We start from the raw sequence: 23,056 nt of genomic DNA, 5'->3' as shown, positions 1-23,056 counted from the left end.
ATGATCCCTCAGCCTGGTCCCGATATAGCAGCCATGATCCCTCAGCCTGGTCCCCATATAGCAGCCATGATCCCTCAGCCTGGTCCCCATATAGCAGCCATGATCCCCCAGCCTGGTCCCCATATAGCAGCCATGATCCCTCAGCCTGGTCCCCATATAGCAGTCATGATCCCCCAGCCTGGTCCCCATATAGCAGCCATGACCCCACATGCAGGTCCCCATATAGCAGCCATTATCCCCATATAGCAGCCATGATCCCCCAGCCTGGTCCCCATATAGCAGCCATGATCCCTCAGCCTGGTCACCATATAGCAGTCAGGATTCCCCAGCCTGGTCACCATATAGCAGTCATGATCCCCCAGCCTGGTCCCCATATAGCAGCCATGTCCTCCAGCCTGGTCCCCATATAGCAGTCATGATCCCCCAGCCTGGTCCCCATATAGCAGCCATGATCCCTCAGCCTGGTCCCCATATAGCAGCCATGATCCCTCAGCCTGGTCCCCATATAGCAGCCATGATCCCCATATAGCAGCCATGATCCCCCAGCCTGGTCCCCATATAGCAGCCATGATCCCTCAGCCTGGTCCCCATATAGCAGCCATGATCCCCCAGCCTGGTCCCCATATAGCAGCCATATCCCCCAGCCTAGTCCCCATATAGCAGTCATGATCCCCCCAGCCTGGTCCCCATATAGCAGCCATGATCCCCCAGCCTGGTCCCCATATAACAGCCATGATCCCCCAGCCTGGTCCCCATATAGCAGCCATGATCCCCCAGCCTGGTCCCCATATAGCAGCCATGATCCCCCCGCATGGTCCTGTTATAGCAGCCATGATCCCCCAGCCTGGTCCCCATATAGCAGCCATGATCCCCCAGCCTGGTCCCCATATAGCAGCCATGATCCCCCAGCCTGGTCCCCATATAGCAGCCATGATCCCTCAGTCTGGTCCCCATATAGCAGCCATGTCCCCCAGCCTGGTCCCCATATAGCAGCCATGATCCCCATATAGCAGCCATGATCCCTGAGCCTGGTTCCCATATAGCAGTCATGATCCCCCAGCCTGGTCACCATATAGCAGTCATGATTCCCCAGCCTGGTCACCATATAGCAGTCATGATCCCCCAGCCTGGTCTCCATATAGCAGTCATGATCCCCCAGCCTGGTCCCCATATAGCAGCCATGATCCCTCAGCCTGGTCCCCATATAGCAGCCATGATCCCTCAGCCTGGTCCCCATATAGCAGCCATGATCCCTCAGCCTGGTCCCCATATAGCAGCCATGATCCCCCAGCCTGGTCCTCATATAGCAGCCATGATCCCCCAGCCTGGTCCCCATATAGCAGCCATGTCCCCCAGCCTGGTCCCCATATAGCAGCCATGATCCCCCAGCCTGGTCCCCATATAGCAGCCATGATCCACCAGCCTGGTCCCCATATAGCAGCCATGATCCCCCAGCCTGGTCCCCATATAGCAGCCATGATCCCCCAGCCTGGTCCCCATATAGCAGCCATGATCCCCCAGCCTGGTCCCCATATAGCAGCCATGATCCCCCAGCCTGGTCCCCTTATAGCAGCCATGATCCCCCAGCCTGGTCCCCATATAGCAGCCATGATCCCCCAGCCTGGTCCCCATATAGCAGCCATGATCCCTCAGTCTGGTCCCCATATAGCAGCCATGTCCCCCAGCCTGGTCCCCATATAGCAGCCATGATCCCCATATAGCAGCCATGATCCCCCAGCCTGGTTCCCATATAGCAGTCATGATCCCCCAGCCTGGTCACCATATAGCAGTCATGATTCCCCAGCATGGTCACCATATAGCAGTCATGATCCCCCAGCCTGGTCCCCATATAGCAGCCATGATCCCTCAGCCTGGTCCCCATATAGCAGCCATGATCCCTCAGCCTGGTCCCGATATAGCAGCCATGATCCCTCAGCCTGGTCCCCATATAGCAGCCATGATCCCTCAGCCTGGTCCCCATATAGCAGCCATGATCCCCCAGCCTGGTCCCCATATAGCAGCCATGATCCCTCAGCCTGGTCCCCATATAGCAGTCATGATCCCCCAGCCTGGTCCCCATATAGCAGCCATGACCCCACATGCAGGTCCCCATATAGCAGCCATTATCCCCATATAGCAGCCATGATCCCCCAGCCTGGTCCCCATATAGCAGCCATGATCCCCCAGCCTGGTCCCCATATAGCAGCCATGATCCCCCAGCCTGGTCCCCATATAGCAGCCATGATCCCCCAGCCTGGTTCCCATATAGCAGTCATGATCCCCCGGCCTGGTCCCCATATAGCAGTCATGATCCCCCAGCTTTGTCTCCATATAGCAGCCATGTCCCCCAGCCTGGTCCCCATATAGCAGTCATGATCCCCCAGCCTGGTCCCCATATAGCAGCCATGACCCCACATCCAGGTCCCCATATAGCAGCCATTATCCCCATATAGCAGCCATGATCCCCCAGCCTGGTCCCCATATAGTAGCCATGATCCCCCAGCCTGGTCCCCATATAGCAGCCATGATCCCCCAGCCTGGTCCCCATATAGCAGCCATGATCCCCCAGCCTGGTCCCCATATAGCAGCCAAGATCCCCCAGCCTGGTCCCCATATAGCAGCCATGATCCCCCGGCCTGGTCCCCATATAGCAGTCATGATCCCCCAGCTTTGTCTCCATATAGCAGCCATGTCCCCCAGCCTGGTCCCCATATAGCAGTCATGATCCCCCAGCCTGGTCCCCATATAGCAGCCATGACCCCACATCCAGGTCCCCATATAGCAGCCATTATCCCCATATAGCAGCCATGATCCCCCAGCCTGGTCTCCATATAGCAGCCATGATCCCCCAGCCTGGTCCCCATATAGCAGCCATGATCCCCCAGCCTGGTCCCCATATAGCAGCCATGATCCCCCAGCCTGGTCCCCATATAGCAGCCATGATCCCCCAGCCTGGTCCCCATATAGCAGCCATGATCCCCCAGCCTGGTCCCCATATAGCAGGCGTGTCCCCCAGCCTGGTTCCCATATAGCAGGCGTGTCCCCCAGCCTGGTCCCCATATAGCAGGCGTGTCCCCCAGCCTGGTCCCCATATAGCAGGCGTGTCCCCCAGCCTGGTCCCCATATAGCAGGCGTGTCCCCCAGCCTGGTCCCCATATAGCAGGCGTGTCCCCCAGCCTGGTCCCCATATAGCAGGCGTGTCCCCCAGCCTGGTCCCCATATAGCAGGCGTGTCCCCCAGCCTGGTCTCCATATAGCAGGCGTGTCCCCCAGCCTGGTCTCCATAAAGCAGCCATGATTCCCTTTGTGTTGCTCTTCATATTACACATTAAAAAAATCTCACTCGTCCTCCGCTTCCTTGGTGAACACGGTCCTCTTCTTCTTCCACAGCCGGGACAGCGTGTGACAGTGAGGTCACATGATGCCGGCACACCGACGTCTGGTGCTGGCCTCTTATTGGCCGGTGGCTGCTATAGGTATTTCAGCACAGGGAGCGGATCTCTGCGCCACAATATATTTCAAATGAATGTGTGTCCGAGGACTCGCATTCAATTGAAGAGAAGCGCTGGTGTCGGTGATCCTTGGACAGGGCCACATCATTACGGGAACTCATGTGACTGCGGCACAGGCTGCTTGTTTGAGACCCTTGCTTTAAAGAATAAATATTACTTTACCTGGTTGGATCATGGAAAACATGTTTTTTTATTTAGAATCCTATAACAAAGTTACGATCTGTGGGGTTCCAACCTCTGGGACCGTCACTAATCCTGAAAATGAAGGGGGTGTAGTGCCGGAAATTTTTTAAGATGGGAATACCCTTTTTTTATTAGGAGTTCTGGTTTGGGGTTTGAAGTATGTTCATTTAATGGGTCATCTCTCAATGTCTGGTCTGAATTAATTGTGGAGACTATCTTCTAGGGTCTTTAATTAATTTTGTTGTCTTTGTTACCTTGTCATTGATCACACTTTTTTAATATGGATTTATTATTCTTCTTACAGGATTTTTTTTCTACGTATTGTACTTAATTGTGGGACAAACTCTATCCACTAACCTACTGTAGAAGATAATCCAACACTTTCTTCCATAACAAAACAAAAAATAACTCCACCCATATTACAACCACTATTTCAGAAGCCTTCTGCCTCTCTATGTACAGTGAGGGGTTGGCCGACTAACTTTAAAGTACCACTCAAAAGTAATTTTTTTATTGCCCCCTCTGTTAGCTATTGCTAATGTGTGTATATTTGAGCTTTAAAATACCTTTGCTGCCTTCTCTTGTTTCCAGTGCTCACATTGTACACACATTAATGATCGCTAATGGAGGGGGCAATAAAAATAAACAAACACCAGCTATTTACACCCTCAAACACAAGGTTTTTGTTAGTGCTCATTAACTTCCTAAATTATCTTCAAAAACTGATAAAAATCCTTAAGAAGAGTTCCTGATTTTGAGCCCCCTCTGGCATCTCTCTCCCTTCTCACAGTGTTAGAGATGGCAGGAGGGAGGGAGTTGTATACAGATCTGTAGTGGAGAGAGAAGAAAGTATCTAAAGTTTTATGGAGGACAGAAAAACCAAGCTGCATACAATGAGGAAAGCTCATGGAGTGGAAAGAAATAAAGGATAGAAGCTGTGCTGATAGATGACAACCTGGATACACAAAGACATCGTATCCAGCCTTTATTACAATGAGACAATTCAACAAGAGAAACTTGCATCAGACTGCTTAGTACGTTTCAGGGGGTCCTAAAATGAATTAATGAAGATTGAAATTAGATGAACTGAAATTTAGTGAAATTTTAATAACTAAAGGTAACCACTAGCAGATTTTAAATAATTTTCCATATCAAAGGTGTTCACAAGCTTTATCGCCAATTTCGGAAAAGTGATCACATATCACGGTTTAATTTTCATTGCTCTGTTCACATCCGCCTTGTGTTCCCAAATCTGTGGATGGTCACATTCATGAGGCTTTCTCACAGTCTGTACAGGAGTCATCATGGGTGACTATCTACTCATGTGCGACCACTGAACACCAGCCGGTGGACGTGCCATTGGAAACTGAATTCCACAACAAAGTTTGGACATGGGGCAAGTGTAGGCTGATTACTCTAGTAGTTCAGTGTTGTCAGAAAAACCTAACTTTTATAAGGTGTATTTCATTAGATCTAAATAGATCTTCTGGCTCAGATGAAACTTGATTGCTTCCGCCAACCAGCAACCACCTACCAATCTGCTCCAAGAGTGGTGAAACTGGTGGGGGACGCAGTACAGAGGAAAGCCGCTGATCCAATAAGTACAGTCATGGCCGAAAGTGTTGGCACCCTTGAAATTGTTCCAGAAAATGAAATATTTCTCCCAGAAAATTATCGCAATTACTCATGTTTTGTTATATACACATGTTTATTTCCTTTGTTCCTTTTGGAACAAGACAAAAAAGCAGAGAAAAAAAGGCAAATTGGACATAATTTCACACAAAACCCCCAAATAGTATGTACAAAATTGTTAGCACCTTCTACTTAAAATTTAGTTGGACACCGCCATGCCTAGGAGCCGTAACCTCTGCACCTAGGAGCTGTATATTTTGCTCCGAGGACTGAATTGGATCCCAGCCTATAAGATTAGAAAGTATTTTCCAAAATTATCTTTGGGAACTGACCTTTTTTTCCCCCCTCTCCCATCTTATCCTTGCTGTGAATCAATACTCTTCAGTTTAGTCTCGTGAATATGATGTTCTGCAGCGATTGGTTGGGGTCACAGAGGTCACACCTTATCAATTATATGCAATATGCTGTCACTTTATAATATGGGTATAGCCTTGTAAAAGGAAACAACTCCCATAATATTTTTCTCATTTTTAAGGGAATCTGTCAGCAGGTTTTTGCTATGTAATCTGAAGACAGTAGGACATAGAGGCTGAAACAGAGTTCAGTGATGTGTCACTTATTGGTCTGTGTGCTGTTGTTTACTTACAATGAAGGTTTTATCACTTGGACATTATCATTACTGGGATTACGCCTCCTGCCAATTTGTCCGACCACGCCCCCTCCTGTGATTAACCGCTCACTGTTAATAGACAATGTACATAGAAAGCCTAGTGTGGGCGGAGTCAGCTGTGGTGTGGGCGGGATTAGCTTTCTCAGCTCTGCTTCACGCTACATCTAAGAACTCTGATTGTGTCACAACTGCTGCACCCAGTAAACTAAGTGATAAATCGTTGGAGTCAGGGGTCTCTTTTCCTACTTTATGCTGCTCTCAGATGATGTAGCAAAAACCTGCTGACAGATTACCTTTAATTCTGGATTCCAACTTGATAGCAGTCGCAGTCGTTGTGTAGCTGAAAGGTGTCATTAGAAAAATGGCGGTTGCTGTGGTCCTATATTGTACTTTTGTTGCCATTTTTACAATCAGGTCAGCTAGTATTGGTAAGAAGCATGTGACTGTCACACAAGTCGGAACAATGCACATATTGTCTACGATTCCCTTGTGCGGCAATACCTCCAGTGTACAGCAGATGGTGCTATTGTACTTCGAAAGACTAAAAAAAAAAAAAGCTGATTTGCTGAGGTTGGTAATAACCCATGAAATAAGTAGGCAGCAGCCAGCAGGCCATGTCTTGTAACCTTTGAGGTATATTAATGTGCCCTCTGAGCATTCCCTGTCTGTCTGGATGAGCTTTGAGTTGTGCAAGGGTGAGAGAGCTGCAAAATGAAGCTTCAAAACTGGATGTTAATGGTGAATGTGGCATAATCCGAAACCCATAAATATTCCGAACATGTGTTGATGAGAAGATTTCTGGCTGCATTTAGAAGAGAGAAAACTTCTTGCTTCGGCTTCCTACTGAGACTTAGTTATGGCTGTGCAGATTAAAAGAAGCGGCATAGTGGAGATAAATATAGTGGCAGTGGCAGGCCTGCGCCAGGCATGGCACACTCCATCACTTCATGCATCTGTCCCCTCTCAGTTTATTAAATATCTATGCATGCACTTCAGATTGTTGCAGTAGAGCTGCGTCCAAGGATATGGTCCCCTGTTTAATATAAAGGAATAACATCATAAACTTTAGCAAGGCGAGAGCACAGTGTTTATAAATCATCAGGAGAGGGGATGAAATGGTAATAGTGCAAAAATAACCATCATGACCGTGCAATAATGAAGCAGACGTGATATAGGATGATCCGGGAGTAGAGAACTAAACATAGAGGCTCTGTGCCCCAAGAAAGGGAGTCTAACATATCTCAGGGAGACCGCAGTCCAGAATATCTGTCTATCTTACACCATGGAAGGTAAGGAAGAGAATGTTCATTTTGCGTTTTTATGGAACATTAATGGAAGAAAAAAATAGTAAAAATTGCGGTATTAAAAGGTATGATGAACTCTCATACATGTCAAAAACTAACTAAAATTATCAAGTAATTCCACATAAGTTACATACATAGATTGTGAGCCCTCGCGGGCAGGGTCCTCTCTCCTCCTGTACCAGTTGATGTCACGTTTTGTTCAACATTATTGTAATTATTTTTGTATGTATACCCCTTTTTCACATGTAAAGCGCCATGGAATAAATGGCGCTATAATAATAAATAATAATAATAATAGATGCATTATTTTTTATTACATTATTTCCTTTTTATGTAATTTATTAGGGGGGTGGATATGTAACTAAATATAGCTAAGCCCTGTAATGAGTTACTGATATCCCAGATTCACAGGCTGATGCTAGTTTAAATGTTGCACTAAACAATTCTGAGAAATATGCGATCAATATGGCCTGAAAAACACTGCTGTGGTCTTCACAATCCTCTTCCAATAGGACAAGCTGGATGGCAAAACAAGTGCTAGGAATAGGCAAAAAGTAATTTGAATGAAACAATAACTTGTAACCCTGCCAAAGGAGTTGAAATGAAAAGTCTTGAGTGAGGAAAAGAAGGGCTCAATTCTGGCTTTACTAGCAGAGGGATACAGTGAGCGTCATGTTGCCTCCATCCTTAAAATTTTGAAGACTGCAGTCCATTACAACAAGGTCAAGCAGCAGACATTGGAGACATCAAACCTACAGACCGGCAGAGGGCGAAAGCGATTCTCCACTGACCGGGATGACCGTCATCTTATTCGAATGTCACTCAGCAACCACAGGATGACATCAAGTGACCTACAAAAGGAATGGCATTTGGCAGCTGGGGTGAAGTACATGGCAAGAACAGTTGGTAACAGGCTCCTAGAGGCAGGCCTCAAGTCATGTAAAGCTAGAAAAAAGCCTTTCATCAATGAGAAGCAAAGGAGAGCCTGGCTGAAGTTTGCCAAAGACCATAAGGATTGGACCATAGAGGACTGGAGTTAGGTAATCTTCTCTGATGAGTCTAATTTTCAGCTTTGCCCAACACCTGGTCGTCTAATGGTTAGACGGAGACCTGGAGAGGCATACAAGCCACAGTGTCTTGCACCCACTATGAAATTTGGTGGAGGATCAGTGATGATCTGGGGATGCTTCAGCAAGGCTGGAATTGGGCAGGTTAATATTTGTGAAGGACGTATGAATCAAGCCGCATACAAGGTTATCCTTGGAAAACACTTGCTTCCTTCTGCTCAGGCAATGTTCCCCAACTCTGAGGACTGTTTTTTCCAGCAGGACAATGCCCCATGCCACACAGCTAGGTCAATCAATGTGTGGATGAAGGAGCACCACATCAAGACCCTGTCATGGCCAGCCCAATCTCCAGACCTGAACCCCATTGAAAACCTCTGGAATGTAATCAAGAGGAAGATGGATAGTCACAAGCCATAAAACAAAGAAGAACTGCTTACATTTTTGTGCCAGGAGTGGCATAAGGTCACCCAAAAGCCGTGTGAAAGACTGATGGAAAGCAGCCAAGACGCATGAAAGCTGGGATTAAAAATCATGGTTATTCCACCAAATATTGATTTCTGAACTCTTCCTGAGTTAAAAACATGAGTATTGTTGTTTCTAAATGAATAAGAACTTGTTTTCTTTGCATTATTTGAGGTCTGAAAGCACTGTTTCTTTATTATTTTGACGATTTCTTAATTGCTGCAAATAAATACAAAATTTTTAGCTTTGAATTTCGGAGACATGAGGTCAGTAGTTTATAGAATAAAACAACAATGTACATTTTACTCAAAAATATACCTATAAAGAGAAAAATCAGAGAAACTGAAAATTTTGCAGTGGTCTCTTAATTTTTGCCAGACCTGTGTATATACAGTACAGACCAAAAGTTTGGACACACCTTCTCATTTAAAGATTTTTTGACTTTGAAAATTGTACATTCACACTGAAGGCATCAAAACTATGAATTAACACATGTGGAATTATATACTTAACAAAAAAAGTGTGAAACAACTGAAAATATGTCTTATATTCTAGGTTCTTCAAAGTAGCCACCTTTTGCTTTGATGACTGCTTTGCACACTCTTGGCATTCTCTTGATGAGCTTCAAGATGTAGTCACCAGAAATGGTTTTCACTTCACAGGTGTGCCCTGTCAGGTTTTAATAAGTGGGATTTCTTGCCTTATAAATGGGGTTGGGACCATCAGTTGTGTTGTGCAGAAGTCTGGTGGATACACAGCTGATAGTCCTACTGAATAGACTGTTAGAATTTGTATTATGGCAAGAAAAAGCAGCTAAGTAAAGAAAAACGAGTGGCCATCATTACTTTAAGAAATGAAGGTCAGTCAGTGCGAAAAATTGGGAACACTTTGAAAGTGTCCCCAAGTGCAGCTGCAAAAACCATCAAGCGCTACAAAGAAACTGGTTCACATGAGGACCGCCCCAGGAAAGGAAGACCAAGAGTCACCTCTGCTTCTGAGGATAAGTTTATCCGAGTCACCAGCCTCAGAAATCGCAGGTTAACAGCAGCTCAGATTAGAGACCAGGTCAATGCCACAACGAGTTCTAGCAGCAGACACATCTCTTCAACAACTGTTAAGAGGAGACTTTGTGCAGCAGGCCTTCATGGTAAAAAAGCTGCTAGGAAACCACTGCTAAGGACAGGCAACAAGCAGAAGAGAGTTGTTTGGGCTAAAGAACACAAGGAATGGACATTAGACCAGTGGAAATCTGTGCTTTGGTCTGATGAGTCCAAACTTGAGATCTTTGGTTCCAACCGCCGTGTCTTTGTGCGACGCAGAAAAGGTGAACGGATGGACTCTACATGCCTGGTTCCCACCGTGAAGCATGGAGGAGGAGGTGTGATGGTGTGGGGGTGCTTTGCTGGTGACACTGTTGGGGATTTATTCAAAATTGAAGGCATTCTGAACAAACATGGCTACCACAACATCTTGCAGCGGCATGCTATTCCATCCGGTTTGCGTTTAGTTGGACCATCATTTATTTTTCAACAGGACAATGACCCCAAACACACCTCCAGGCTGTGTAAGGGCTATTTGACCAAGAAGGAGAGTGATGGGGTGCTACGCCAGGTGACCTGGCCTCCACAGTCACCAGACCTGAACCCAGTCGAGATGGTTTGGGGTGAGCTGGACCGCAGAGTGAAGGCAAAAGGGCCAACAAGTGCTAAGCATCTCTGGGAACTCCTTCAAGATTGTTCAAGATTTCTGGTGACTACCTCTTGAAGCTCATCAAGAGAATGCCAAGAGTGTGCAAAGCAGTTATCAAAGCAAAAGGTGGCTACTTTGAAGAACCTAGAATATAAGACATATTTTCAGTTGGTTCACACTTTTTTGTTAAGTATATAATTCCACATGTGTTAATTCATAGTTTTGATGCCTTCAGTGTGAATGTACAATTTTCATAGTCAAGAAAATACAGAAAAATCTTTAAATGAGAAGGTGTGTCCAAACTTTTGGTCTGTACTGTGTGTGTGTGTGTGTGTGTGTGTGTGTGTGTGTGTGTGTGTGTGTGTGTGTATATATATATATATATATATATATATATATATCTATATCGCATATAGGTGCATCTCACTAAATTAGAATATCAAAGTTAATTTATTTGTGAAACTAATATAGAGTGATCTATTTCAAGTGTTTTATTTCTGTTAATGTTGATGATTATGGCTTACAGCCAATTTAAACGCAATTGCAATAATTGACAAAAAAAAAACTGCAACGGCTTCCTAAGCGTTTGAAAAGGTCTCTTAGTCTGTTTCAGTAGGCTGCACAATCATGGGGAAGACTGGTGACTTGACAGATGTCCAGAAGGCAGTGATTGACACACTAAGTAAATGCTAAGTAAATTTTGCATTTCATTTGGAAATCAAGGTCCCAGAGTCTGGAGGAAGAGTGGAGAGGCCACAATCCAAGCTGCTTGAGGTCTAGTGTGAAGTTTCCACAATCAGTGATGGTTTGGGGAGCCATGTCATCTGCTGGTGTAGGTCCACTGTGTTTTATCAAGACCAAAGTCAGCGCAGCCATCTAGCAGGAAATTTTAGAGAACTTCATGCTTCCCTCTGCCGACATTTCATTCTCCAGCAGGACTTGGCCCCTGTCCACACTGCCAAAAGTACCAATACCTGGTTTACAAACAACAGTATCACTGTGCTTGATTGGCCAGCAAACTCACCTGACCTTAACCCCATTATTATTATTATTTATTTATATAGCGCCATTGATTCCATGCTGCTGTACATAAGAAAGAGTTACATACCAAATACAGATATCACTTACAGTAAACAAACTAAGAGGACCCTGCCCTTGCGGGCTTACATTCTACAGGGGTAGAGAATCTATGGGGTATTGTCAAGAGGAAGATGAGAGACACCAGACCCAACAATGCAGACGAGCTGAAGGCTGCTATCAAAGCAACCTGGGCTTCTATAACCCCTCAGCAGTGCCACAGGCTGATCGCCTCCATGCCACATTGCCGCATTGATGCAGTAATTGATGCAGTAATAAAAAGGAGCCCCGACCAAGTATTGAGTGCATTTACTGAACATACATTGCAGTAGGATAACATTTCGGATTTTAAAATCATTTTTCAAGCTGTTGTCATAAAGTATTCTAATTTACTGAGATAATGACTTTTGTGTTTTCATTGGCTGTAAGCCATAATCATCAACATTAACAGAAATAAACACTTGAAATAGATCACTCTGTGTGTAATGACTCTATATAATATGAGTTTCACTTTTTGTATTGAAGAACTGAAATAAATTAACTTATTGATGATATTCTAATTTAGTGAGATGCACCTGTACATACTGTGTGTGTGTATATATGTATATATATATATATATATATATATATATATATATATATATATATATAATGTGGTGCGTGTATGTATATTATATACCTTTGGTGACAGGCCATAGTGATAGCTTATTCTTCAGCCTTGAGAAGTGCAACATTTCAACTGGCATCTGGCCTGTGAATCTGGGATATCAGCACCTCATTGCAGGGCTTCTCTATTGAAGAAATGCTCTTTTGTGCATTAAGCCGATCACAGTAGTGATTCTAGTCTGTTTTACCATTGTCCACCCTGGATATCTGAGGAAAGGGATTAGTGTTCTGCTCAGTTCACTGGGAAGAAACAATAAAACATCTGAGCCCAAACCTCTACGTTCAGATCTGTGATGTGGTTAAATCTGATCATTACTGAACACTTAGGGCTTCTGTTGCTAATACCAATGTGTCTGTCTGTCTATCTATCTATCTATCTATCTATCTACGGTATCTATCTATCTATCTATCTATCTATCTACGGTATCTATCTATCTATCTATCTACGGTATCTATCATCTATCTATCTATCTATCTACGGTATCTATCTATCTACGGTATCTATCTATCTATCTATCTATCTACGGTATCTATCTATCTATCTATCTACGGTATCTATCATCTATCTATCTATCTATCTATCTACGGTATCTATCTATCTACGGTATCTATCTATCTATCTATCTATCTACGGTATCTATCTATCTATCTATCTACGGTATCTATCATCTATCTATCTATCTATCTATCTATCTATCTATCTATCTACGGTATCTATCTATCTATCTATCTACGGTATCTATCTATCTATCTATCTAGCTATCTATCGCATACCAGTCTGTGTAAATAAAGGCAGTATGTATTTAATCCCATTATGTGTGCATAAAGACCTCTCTCTTAGGATATGTTCACAGAGATTTTTTTTTCGTGCATTTTGTACTAGAATCTGTGACAAAATCTGCATCAAATAATCCCCTGTAAACAAGTTTCCCATCCATTTCAATAGTTAAAATGCACCTATACTGTACATGACGGGAAGAAAAATGTTGCGTAGTTGTAAAACTTGTTGAAAAACCATGCCAAGAGGAGCATATTTTTATTTTTACATGGTTTTCCGATTAGATTTTTGTGTCGAAGTCCACGTCCAAATTATTTTTTTAAATTTGTAAAATATTGGTAAATGTTCTGCAACCAAAAATGTTACCATGCTAAAATATGGATTATAAATAATATCTATAGGTACTTTTAATTATTTTATTAAGTCCTTCAGTTTCCCTTTTTTGTTAGATTAGTGTTTTTACCTTTTGGATTTGGAGATAGTAGGAGTAGCGGACCACATAACTTCCGGGTTTTTTTTTACCTGCGCTTCTGATTTTTACATCCACAGCATTTTTCACTTTGCAGTGCACAGCATGAAAGTGAATTGAAATGCCATGTTTGTTTGTTTTTTTTGTTTTTTCGTGAATCCACTGCAGAACTTTTATTAAGACTGAAAATGTGAATTCTTTCCAAGAATGTGGATCCACATATTGTATTTCTGTAAAGCTTATCCGCGTCTCTTTCATGCAGAATCAGCGGCAATAATCAGCACGTTGTAAATTCGTTATTCCGGGCAGATTTTTTTCAGGAGCAAGCAAATGGGGTATGAAATAACTAATTTATGGCAGAATGTCAGCTTTTTCTGTCAGGATGTAGGTGAGGAATCCGCAGCTGAAACAGACAGTTTTTTCTCCCTGCCTGTCATCCATATTGCATCTGTTTTTTTTTTTCTCTTCCGTTCCGGTCTAAACATTTATTAATCCATTGACTTTTAGTGAAAACAGATGAAACTCAGAACAATGAAGTAAACAGTAATCCTTCAAAGTCTGCCTTCTGATGTTTCATCCGTTTTCTACGGTTCTCCTTAGACTTTAATGGCAGAGACTGATCAGCAAAACGTTTTTTTAAATTGATGTGTCTGGACCAATGTTACTCTGTTTGTCCAAGATAAAGATGTACATCACATGGACGCGTACAACAGATGTGTGAACACAGCCAAATCCTGACAGAATCCTGAACGTGGTGTTGCGGATTTGTGATGGAATTTCCTGCATCGGACAACATTCAATAAAACGGATGTGAATGAGGTTTTCAGAACCTCATCTAAATGTATCAGGAAAAAAAATCTGTATAATTCAGGGCATGTCACAGGTTTTCAAATTCCTAGATTTTCAATTCTACCAAGGGTTTTTGGCTTATTTTCACTGTGGATTTTGCCCTTTTGCAATGTTTAAGGGTTAAATTTCTCAACTACATTCGCATTTACAGGTCTGCAGACATATGGGTTAAACATAAGTACTACTTTTGTCTGAATTTTAACTTTTATGTTGAACACGTGATACACAACCTAAAATGAATATATATTTTTTTTATTTTATTAATTCTATTTTTTTAACTAGTTTTTACTGACGCAGTCGTAAAATATTTGGGGTGCGGTATAGTCTTCATATTTGTCCCCCGGAGAACGGGTCTGGTGCGTCTAGAGAAGTAAACCTTTGTAACAAATTAAATTTAAAAAAATGTATGCTTTTTAAATGTATTACTATACGTTTCAATGCATCTCACATTAAAAATGGAGGAAAAAAAGTGTCTATTTATACTTTATTTTTTGGAAGGAAAAACGTGGTCAACCACTTTTTTTTATTTTTTTGTACGCTCAAAGGACAAAACAAATAAACCAGACAAAAGCGTAATCCAAAGAACATTTTATTTTTTTCTTGCTCATAGCTTACATCTACGGCTACTTTTTATGATTTTTTAGGATCCTTTTGCGCGTACAGTGACTACTAGTTGTTTAGAGAGTTCTTTTCTGCGGCCCGTTTAAGAATTAGTTTTTTTCTACTTTTATTTTTTGTTACCTTTTCTAGTTTTTCTTCCTGCTATATCGGCAATGTGTTGAGCTGCTTTTACATACAAAGTGATACATTTTTTTTTTTTTGCCAAACCAAAAAGAGTGATCACAGTTCTAATCCCTATATGTAAATCGGGGAAGGACAGAATATAAACTACTAATTTGGAGCAAGGAAAGCAACTTGTGACCCTTTAATCAATGAAATTGCAGTTGGATGACCCCTTCCTGTGTGTGAGATGAGGCGGGTACGTCTAGGCCGCCATGTGTATGTCATAGTGAATATAAATGTATGTTCTTCTTATATCTGCCTGTGCCTATACATAAATATATCAATCAATATCTATCCGCCTGTCTATCTAGATCACATTACTACGAAGCCGGCCACTATATTAATTGCATATTTGTGTGACATTCTGTCTCCAGCTGACTCTGCTCCTATTTTGCTGCAATTTCCCATTAAGTGCCATATAAATCCATAAACGTGGGCTATTAGGATCAGCTCTCTAGATCAGGGGTAGGAGGACTTTCCTCCTCAGCTATAAATCTCTCCGGGCGCTCCGAGCTTCATCTCTAAGATCTGTCCCCTGGAAACAGACGTTTAGCAGGAAAATTGCTCTGAGAAAAGGCAGCTTACATTTTTAATATAATCGTATTGTAAATTAACGCTACGGTGGGAAAGAGGGCGAGAGGTGCCACGCTGTCAAGTGCTGGGTATAAGCCGCCTGGTCCGGGAACGTTTCGGTCACCTCTCTGTCTATATTTGATTTTTTGCAAAATAAATCTGACAAAGACGTTATCTCTTTCTTATTCCTGCTGACGGTTGCCACATTAACCCTTTGATTTGAGCCTTGGCACCTGATGCATGACATTGACCACTAACCCCACGGGCGTCTGGCAGATCGGCCTATCTGAGAGGTAACGGTCCCCCTGTTTTATCTCCGCGTAGACCTGTTCCCCCTGGAGAACCTCGCTCTCCTCTGATCTGCTGTGGGTGACTTTGTCCCATACTGAAGGTAACAGCTTATTACAAGCACATTTAAATCCCCCCATTAATAGGAGCAATTAAAGAATAGCTCCATTTCCAGCAAATTAACAACCCGGAGAGGTAATTGCGACATAAATGAAGATAAATTTGTTTTAATGTTGCGAGAAAAGGGAGGGAGGCCAGGAGAGAGTGTCAGGTTTTGGGAGGGGGGGATGTTTTATGGCTAATGTAGGATTCATGGCGCTGGCCGAGCCGAGCTCGGGGGGCAATAGGGGCGGAAAACCGTGCTCCAAAAACTATGGATGGGCTTAATGTCACCACCGTTTAAACGTGCAGTCTCCTATAAGCCAGACCTGCGCTTTATAAATCACTACCTTTCATGAGAATCTTTTAATGTGCTTTATATATACACGTCCGAGCGCTTTACTGCTTTGTGCAACGTAAGATGACATTGGAGTTGCTGATATTTACTTCTCTTGCTAATATTATGGGGAAATCTAATTTTTTTCTTCCTTTTCTTTTTTTTTTTCATTTTCATTTTTGTAAATATTAGTTGAGGGATGAAAGAAGATGTTGCAATCTTTTATGTGATGATCGTAATGTTTATTTTTACTAATACAAATTAGGGCTCCTGCACCTGATGGTATTGCGGCCCTGTTTTGTCCTGGGCCTATCCTCTGTATACCTCATATTAAGGCCCTTTGTACATATGTACTTGCTGTTAGCGGACAATATATCTATAGAGACTATGGAGTTTGCTGTCTGTGTACTGCGCTCTGCCGTGTGCATGAGCCCTAATTCCATTTATTATGTAATATATAAAGAAGCTAAAGGGGGGAAATCTATATAACTAGTCTAGACAGCTGGAATGATTGCTGATGGTATTACTACCATTGTGAGGCCGCGTTCACACAAGCTTATAAAAGATCATCTGCGTTGTATCCAGAAAGCTCAAGCGATTTGTTCTCTCACTTGTCATTCGTGTGCGATCTGTTTTCGTACATTAGCAGTTATACAATGTTTACAAGACGAAATACAGTTTCCAGCGTTAAAGAATTGGAATATATCCTTAAAATCTGATGCTATATGATGGCTTTATATGAAATCTGATTTTTTCTTTCTGTACACTGATAGACTCATACGACACATGGAAGAAATTAGTGCATGCTGTGTTTTTTTTTTTTTCACGTGGAGATTCGGTCCTTGGGGAAAAAAACGCCCATCTGTAGTGCCACATTGAATAACATTGGTTTGAGTGATGTCCGTTTTTTCACAGACAGCACTCGGATCAACAATACACTCGTGTGAACGTACCCTTAATGGGGTATTCCCATCTCCAAGATCCTATCCCAATATGTAGTAGGTGTAATAATATTAGCAAATACCTTAAATTAGAAATGTAGTATAGTTCTTCTGATTAACTATGTCGCTTACCCCATGTGCAGGGCATTGCAGTAGCTTAGAAGCTTAGGTATCCATGGTTACGACCAGTTAGTTAGCTGTTAGTAATCGTGATCTTGGAAACCTAAGCTACTTTTATGCCCTACACATGGGGTAAGTGACATCAGGAATCAGAAGAACTATACTACATTTCTAATTGGAGTTATATGCTAATATTATTATTATTATTATTACTACACCTACTACATATTGGAGATGGGAATACTCCTTTATAGGGTGAGGACACCTTACATGGCTTCTACTGTCTCTGGGTTTACATGTAACAGTTGTGTCTAAGAGATATATTGCATGTTCTATGTTCGTTTTATTGTTGTACAGGATACATTTTTGGTTAATTGTGTTTCTTTCTTTCTTTCTTCCGCAGTTGCCCAGAAGATTGTAGCGACTCGTAAGAAGCAGCAGCTCTCCATCGGTCCCTGCAAGTCTCTACCGAACTCTCCCAGCCACACATCCGTGTGCTCAGCACAAGTTTCAGCCGTACATATTAGCCAGGTACATTCTTATCAATTTGTCGCAATTTATCATGATGCTACCAGCAAAAGACTGTCCAAGATATCCTGTGTTTGTGTAGCAAGTATGGGTGGTGTTTCCATATAAAGATCTCGTCAAACTAGAAGTCCCAGCATGCTCAGATTTGTGATGTCCTCTTATGATCTCTTTGCACAGACCAGTAATGGAGGAGGCAGTCTGAGTGACTATTCTTCATCAGTCCCTTCCACTCCCAGCACTAGTCAGAAAGAGCTGCGGATTGATGTACCCCCAACAGCCAGTACACCTACCCCGGTGCGCAAACAGTCGAAGCGGCGGTCTAACCTGTTCACGGTAGGTACACAGCGCTTGGACCACTTCTGGCGGACATGCGATTAGTGCATGTGAAAAGGCAGGTGGGAAGCAAAGTCTTATAGTAGTCATGACCAGGAGTGTAACGACAGTAGCTGCAGGGGTTGCAATCACACCCAAGCCCTGGAGCCTAGGGGGGGCCACAAGTCCCTTTTCCCTATATAAAAAGACCATTGTTATTTAAGACTTGCAATAATTTGGGGTCCCGTAAGAGCTATTGCATTGGGGCCCATGGGCTTCAGGTTACGCCGGTTTCATGACATCTATTTTATCTCAGCATAGCCAGTCTTCAATGCTGCTCTAAATCATAAAATATCGATATGGACACAGCTGACTATTTTACACATACACCGCCTAGGACAAGTTTGGCCACCCTGTCTGTATCGTAATTGTGGTTGATTTTTATTTTTTCAGTTCACGCTGATTTCCACCAGGTGGCAGCAGAAATCAGCTGGTTTAAGAAACCCACATAAGATTGTATATAACGCGAGTGAACGTTTTCGGGCCGCACAAGCGGAACCAGACTGTTATACAACTTGCGTAACACCGGAATAAAAATAATTTAGTTTGATTGTTAAAAAATAATATAATTTATTATTAATAATGAAGTCATGACACATCACTGGGGATGTGCAAGGATATGTATGGGCTGATAACACATCCCCAGGGAACGTTCCAGCAGGGGGGTGAAGCTGTCAGCGATGGATACTGAAGTGATACATTTTACTGCTCCATCCTTATTATATGGCTCCAATGTGTGAACATAAAGTACACAGCCACTAATGGCCTCTAATACAAAAAACAGACACTTGGTCAATATCCATTTCTTAATATATCTACATTGTGGTCAGAGCCCCATTTACCTAATGTCCGTTTTACACATATATTTATCACTAGTACGGTTCATGATGTACTGGCTGGACATGGGTCTTCTGACCCGAACTCAACAGCTTTGTGTATGCCTATGAGGATGTTGAGTTTAGGTCAGGAGATCCACTGGCCGTCCATGAATCACTTAGAGTAACCGTTGTTTTAATTTTTATTTCATAAACCAATGGTACTCATGAAGATAAGAAACTTTGTAATATATCTTATCAGAGAAATCTGCTTCTGTTTCCGCCAGGACTGATCATTTGTTTTCGAAATTCTCAGTTAACAGGCAAAGTCTGTATTCAGTGAAGACAGATTGTTACATTAGTGAGATAGGAGATGGCAGGTGCTGCCGATAATATTCTATGTAGAAGGGAGGGGAAGGACGAGGGTGAAGTTCTCCTCACTCCTCCTCATTCTCCCTTTCTCCTCTCCATAGAATCTCACCATCAGCAGCTATCATCTGTCTGAATAATGTAACACTCTGTATTCACTGAAGACAGATTTTACCTGTGAACTGAGAATTTTGAGAATGAATGATCAGTGCTGGAGGAGAAAGAAGCACATTTATTTGATGAGATTTATTACAAAGTTTCTATTGAGTTATGAAAAATTCAAATGATTGTTACAGTTTAAGCATAATTCTGAGATAGACTCCTGCAATCTAAACATATATTTTACTGAGAAACGCTGCAACATTTCAGAGAAAAGCAGATATAAGAGCGGCTGGGTACAAGGTGACTAGTTTGAAGCAGGTCCCTGCCGGCTGTTCCATACACACTTAGATAGACTGATGGGCAGTGGCGTAACTGAGTCCGATGGGCCCCGGTGTAAGATTTGGAATGGGGCCCGTCCTCCATCCTGGTATATATGTCCCTCATCCTGGTGTATATATGTCCCTCATCCTGGGCACCATCCTGGTCTATATATCCCCCATTCTGGGCTATGAACCCCCATCCTGGGCCCCATGCTGGTGTATATATATCCCCCATCCTGGGCTATGAATCCCCCATCATATATATCCCGCTTCCTGGGCAATGAATCCCCCATCCTGGGCCCCGTGCTGGTGTATATATATTCACCATCCTGGTATATGTCCATTATTCTGGGCACCGTACTGGTATATATGTTCCGTATCCTGGTATATATCCCCCATCCTGCTTTATGTCCACCGTTCTGTCGCTGCTCTTTAATACATAGAAAAAGCTAAATCATTATACTCACTTTCCCTCTGCTCCCCCACAGCATGGCGTCCTCCTCTGAAGCCGGCCGCTGACTTCAGCGTGCAAGTGACTGGAGCGCAGGACATCACTGCTGTGCGCCCCCAGTCACGTGCACGCTGACGTCAGCTGCTGGCCTCTGATTGGCTGGCCGCCTGTATTGCCGTACAATGACCTGATGGATCACACTAGTGTTGAGAGTTACGGTTTTATGATCTTTTTCTTTTATTTTACTGGTAACCCAAGTTCCTGTCCCTAGTATTATACTTAACAGCCGCCGTCATCTTCTTTTCTCAGTGCCGCTCCGCCTTTGGATCGCTCCAGTGTTTGCTGGTGGAGCCAGATGACACAACTCAATGTCAGTCTATGAGAGCCAGAACGAGGCCACAAAGAGGCTCTCGTAGACTTTCACTGAGAGCTTGTGACCGACACCTCTGACTTCTGGTCAGTCATACATTGTGGTCACAAGATGGTGGATCAGAACCAGGGTGTCATCGGGAACAGCTGAAGACTACGGCTGGTGAGTGTAATACTGGGGTCAGGAGACTTTAGATTAATGGCAGCACTCCAGAGCTGAAATAAAACGAAAGTATGCACTGAGCTCATAGGCTCCCTCTGGTGGTAGCTGCCGGCTTGTCCGTATTCACATCCTTATGCAGGGCATTAGTAGCACTCGATCAATTGGAGCTCTGACCTCTAAAAAGATAAAGAAATTTATCAGCCCAGAATTTTGGACCTAAGAATAATATGACGATAAAAGCATAGTTTAATATGGAGCTGTCTGTACACATTGATTAGTTATTTTATACTTGTCTGCATAAAGTGTCAAATTATATCTGTTTCCATAGTAAATTGGATAAAAGTGGTTGACAGACCTCTTTGGTATTGCTTACCACCACTGGAAGCAAATGATCAGACAGGACAAAATCCTAGTCTTGAGCTCGCATCACCGCAACCCACTGACAAGCATTAACCCTCCCCAGATATCTCCTGGGTTCAGACATGGCCTCTGTTACAGCTAGTTGTAACACTGACATTTTTTTGTCCTGTGTCATTTGGTGAAAGCAAAGCATGGCTATTCCACAGAAATAAGTGACTACAAGAAATGCTTTCCTCTTACTATGGGCTGTTCTTAGCTGGCGATACACATTAGGCTGAGGCTGGGGTCACACGACTGGTTTTTTTCTCATCTGAGAAATCTGGTCCAGTTAGGCTAATCAGCCCTGTTTCGCGTGTGATCCGATTTTCTCGGATGAGGAGGGAAAAAAAAAATCCCCACCTTCTCCATTTAGTCGGTCTGTGGAAATTGGACCACACTTGGATGATATTCGAGTGCGGTCCGATTTCTTTCCACGGACCCATAGTCCTGAATGACTGAGTGCGACCTGATAACGTGATGTAACTTGTGTATCCTGCGATTCCTAGTTGGTCCAAGAAAAAAATCAACCGCACTTACACGAAGGATTTCAGTTTGATGCTGGCTTATGTTCCCCATTGTGCTGGCTGCTGGGTAAGGGGACAGAAAAGCGACAGGGAGGGCTAGAAGCTAGACGTTTCGACCCATCACAGGTCTATTTCAAATTTGTCTCTCTGGGGAAAGTGAGAATATAACAGCGTTTAAGTGTGCTGTACAAAATATACAATCAGTGACTCAGTATAATACAAGGTCCAGATACAATATAAAGTACGAATATATACCTCACGGAATATATACATCTAGTCATGGTTGCAAGAATCTTCCCAGTAGTCGAAAGTAAATCAATCATATGCAATAACAACTGTTATATTCTCACTTTCCCCATAGCAATAAATTTGAAAAAGACCCAGGACGGGGCGAAACGTCAAGATTCTAGCACTCCCTGTCGGTTTTCTGTCCCCTTACCCAGAACTATGGGGAACGATTGTCTTGCATAAACCAGCATCACACTGAAATCCTTCATGTGAGTGCAGTTGATTTCCATAGTCTACTACTTGGGTCTCCCAGTGCAACCTGCACCCCCCCATCAACGCTGAGTCCGCTCCATATTTTTCTACTCAAAGAAAAAATCAGACGTGTGCATGGCCCCATAGTGTAATATGGGGATGAGTGCTATCCGTCAAAACGATGGATAGCAGTTGTCCAATTTTTATGGTCGTGTGCCCAAGCCCTAATGCTGACCAATTTCAACAGGACCAAACAACCATCTTCAGTTCAAAGAAATGTTGTGTACCTTTACTTACTCCGGCCCTTTATCCAGAGCCCCATCACCTGGGGACTAATGTGAGTCAAAGGGGAATCAGGCTAAGGCTTCCATACCTAATCAAATTTTTGAGGACAATGTCTATATTTATATACCACCCTCTCATAGGAAGCTTCAGTATTCACCATATTGACCCAGTGTGAAATCCATGAGGGTCTTCTATCCATCCATCTCATGGTCATAGCCTTGTGAGCCAAAAACAATGTTTCCCTGAGAAGAGTACAAGGTAGTGAGGCCAGGTCTCCTCATCAGGGTTTCCTAATAAACACCCCTTAGGGCAGGTTAATCATAATAATAAGTATAATTATTTCAGTGTCACATCCGTGCCATCAGAGGTAGGAAACTTTAC

General features: G+C 43.2%; 1 protein-coding gene across 7 annotated transcripts in view; it reads left to right on the top strand.

The window, feature by feature from the left end:
* The window catches only part of AGAP1 (ArfGAP with GTPase domain, ankyrin repeat and PH domain 1), a 457,154-nt gene that overhangs the window by 249,041 nt on the left and 185,057 nt on the right, over positions 1 to 23,056 (top strand). For all 7 annotated transcript variants that reach the window (XM_073646711.1, XM_073646706.1, XM_073646707.1 and 4 more), the window contains 2 exons: positions 17,902 to 18,029; positions 18,204 to 18,359. In XM_073646711.1, coding sequence (XP_073502812.1) covers positions 17,902 to 18,029; positions 18,204 to 18,359 — 284 coding nt within the window. The remainder of the gene's footprint in view (positions 1 to 17,901; positions 18,030 to 18,203; positions 18,360 to 23,056) is intronic.

The sequence above is a fragment of the Phyllobates terribilis genome, unplaced genomic scaffold (assembly GCF_046119375.1).
Source record: "Phyllobates terribilis strain yellow unplaced genomic scaffold, ASM4611937v1 Scaffold_9__5_contigs__length_417890890, whole genome shotgun sequence".
NCBI lineage: Eukaryota > Metazoa > Chordata > Amphibia > Anura > Dendrobatidae > Phyllobates > Phyllobates terribilis.
This window is presented reverse-complemented; position numbering and strand designations above follow the sequence as displayed.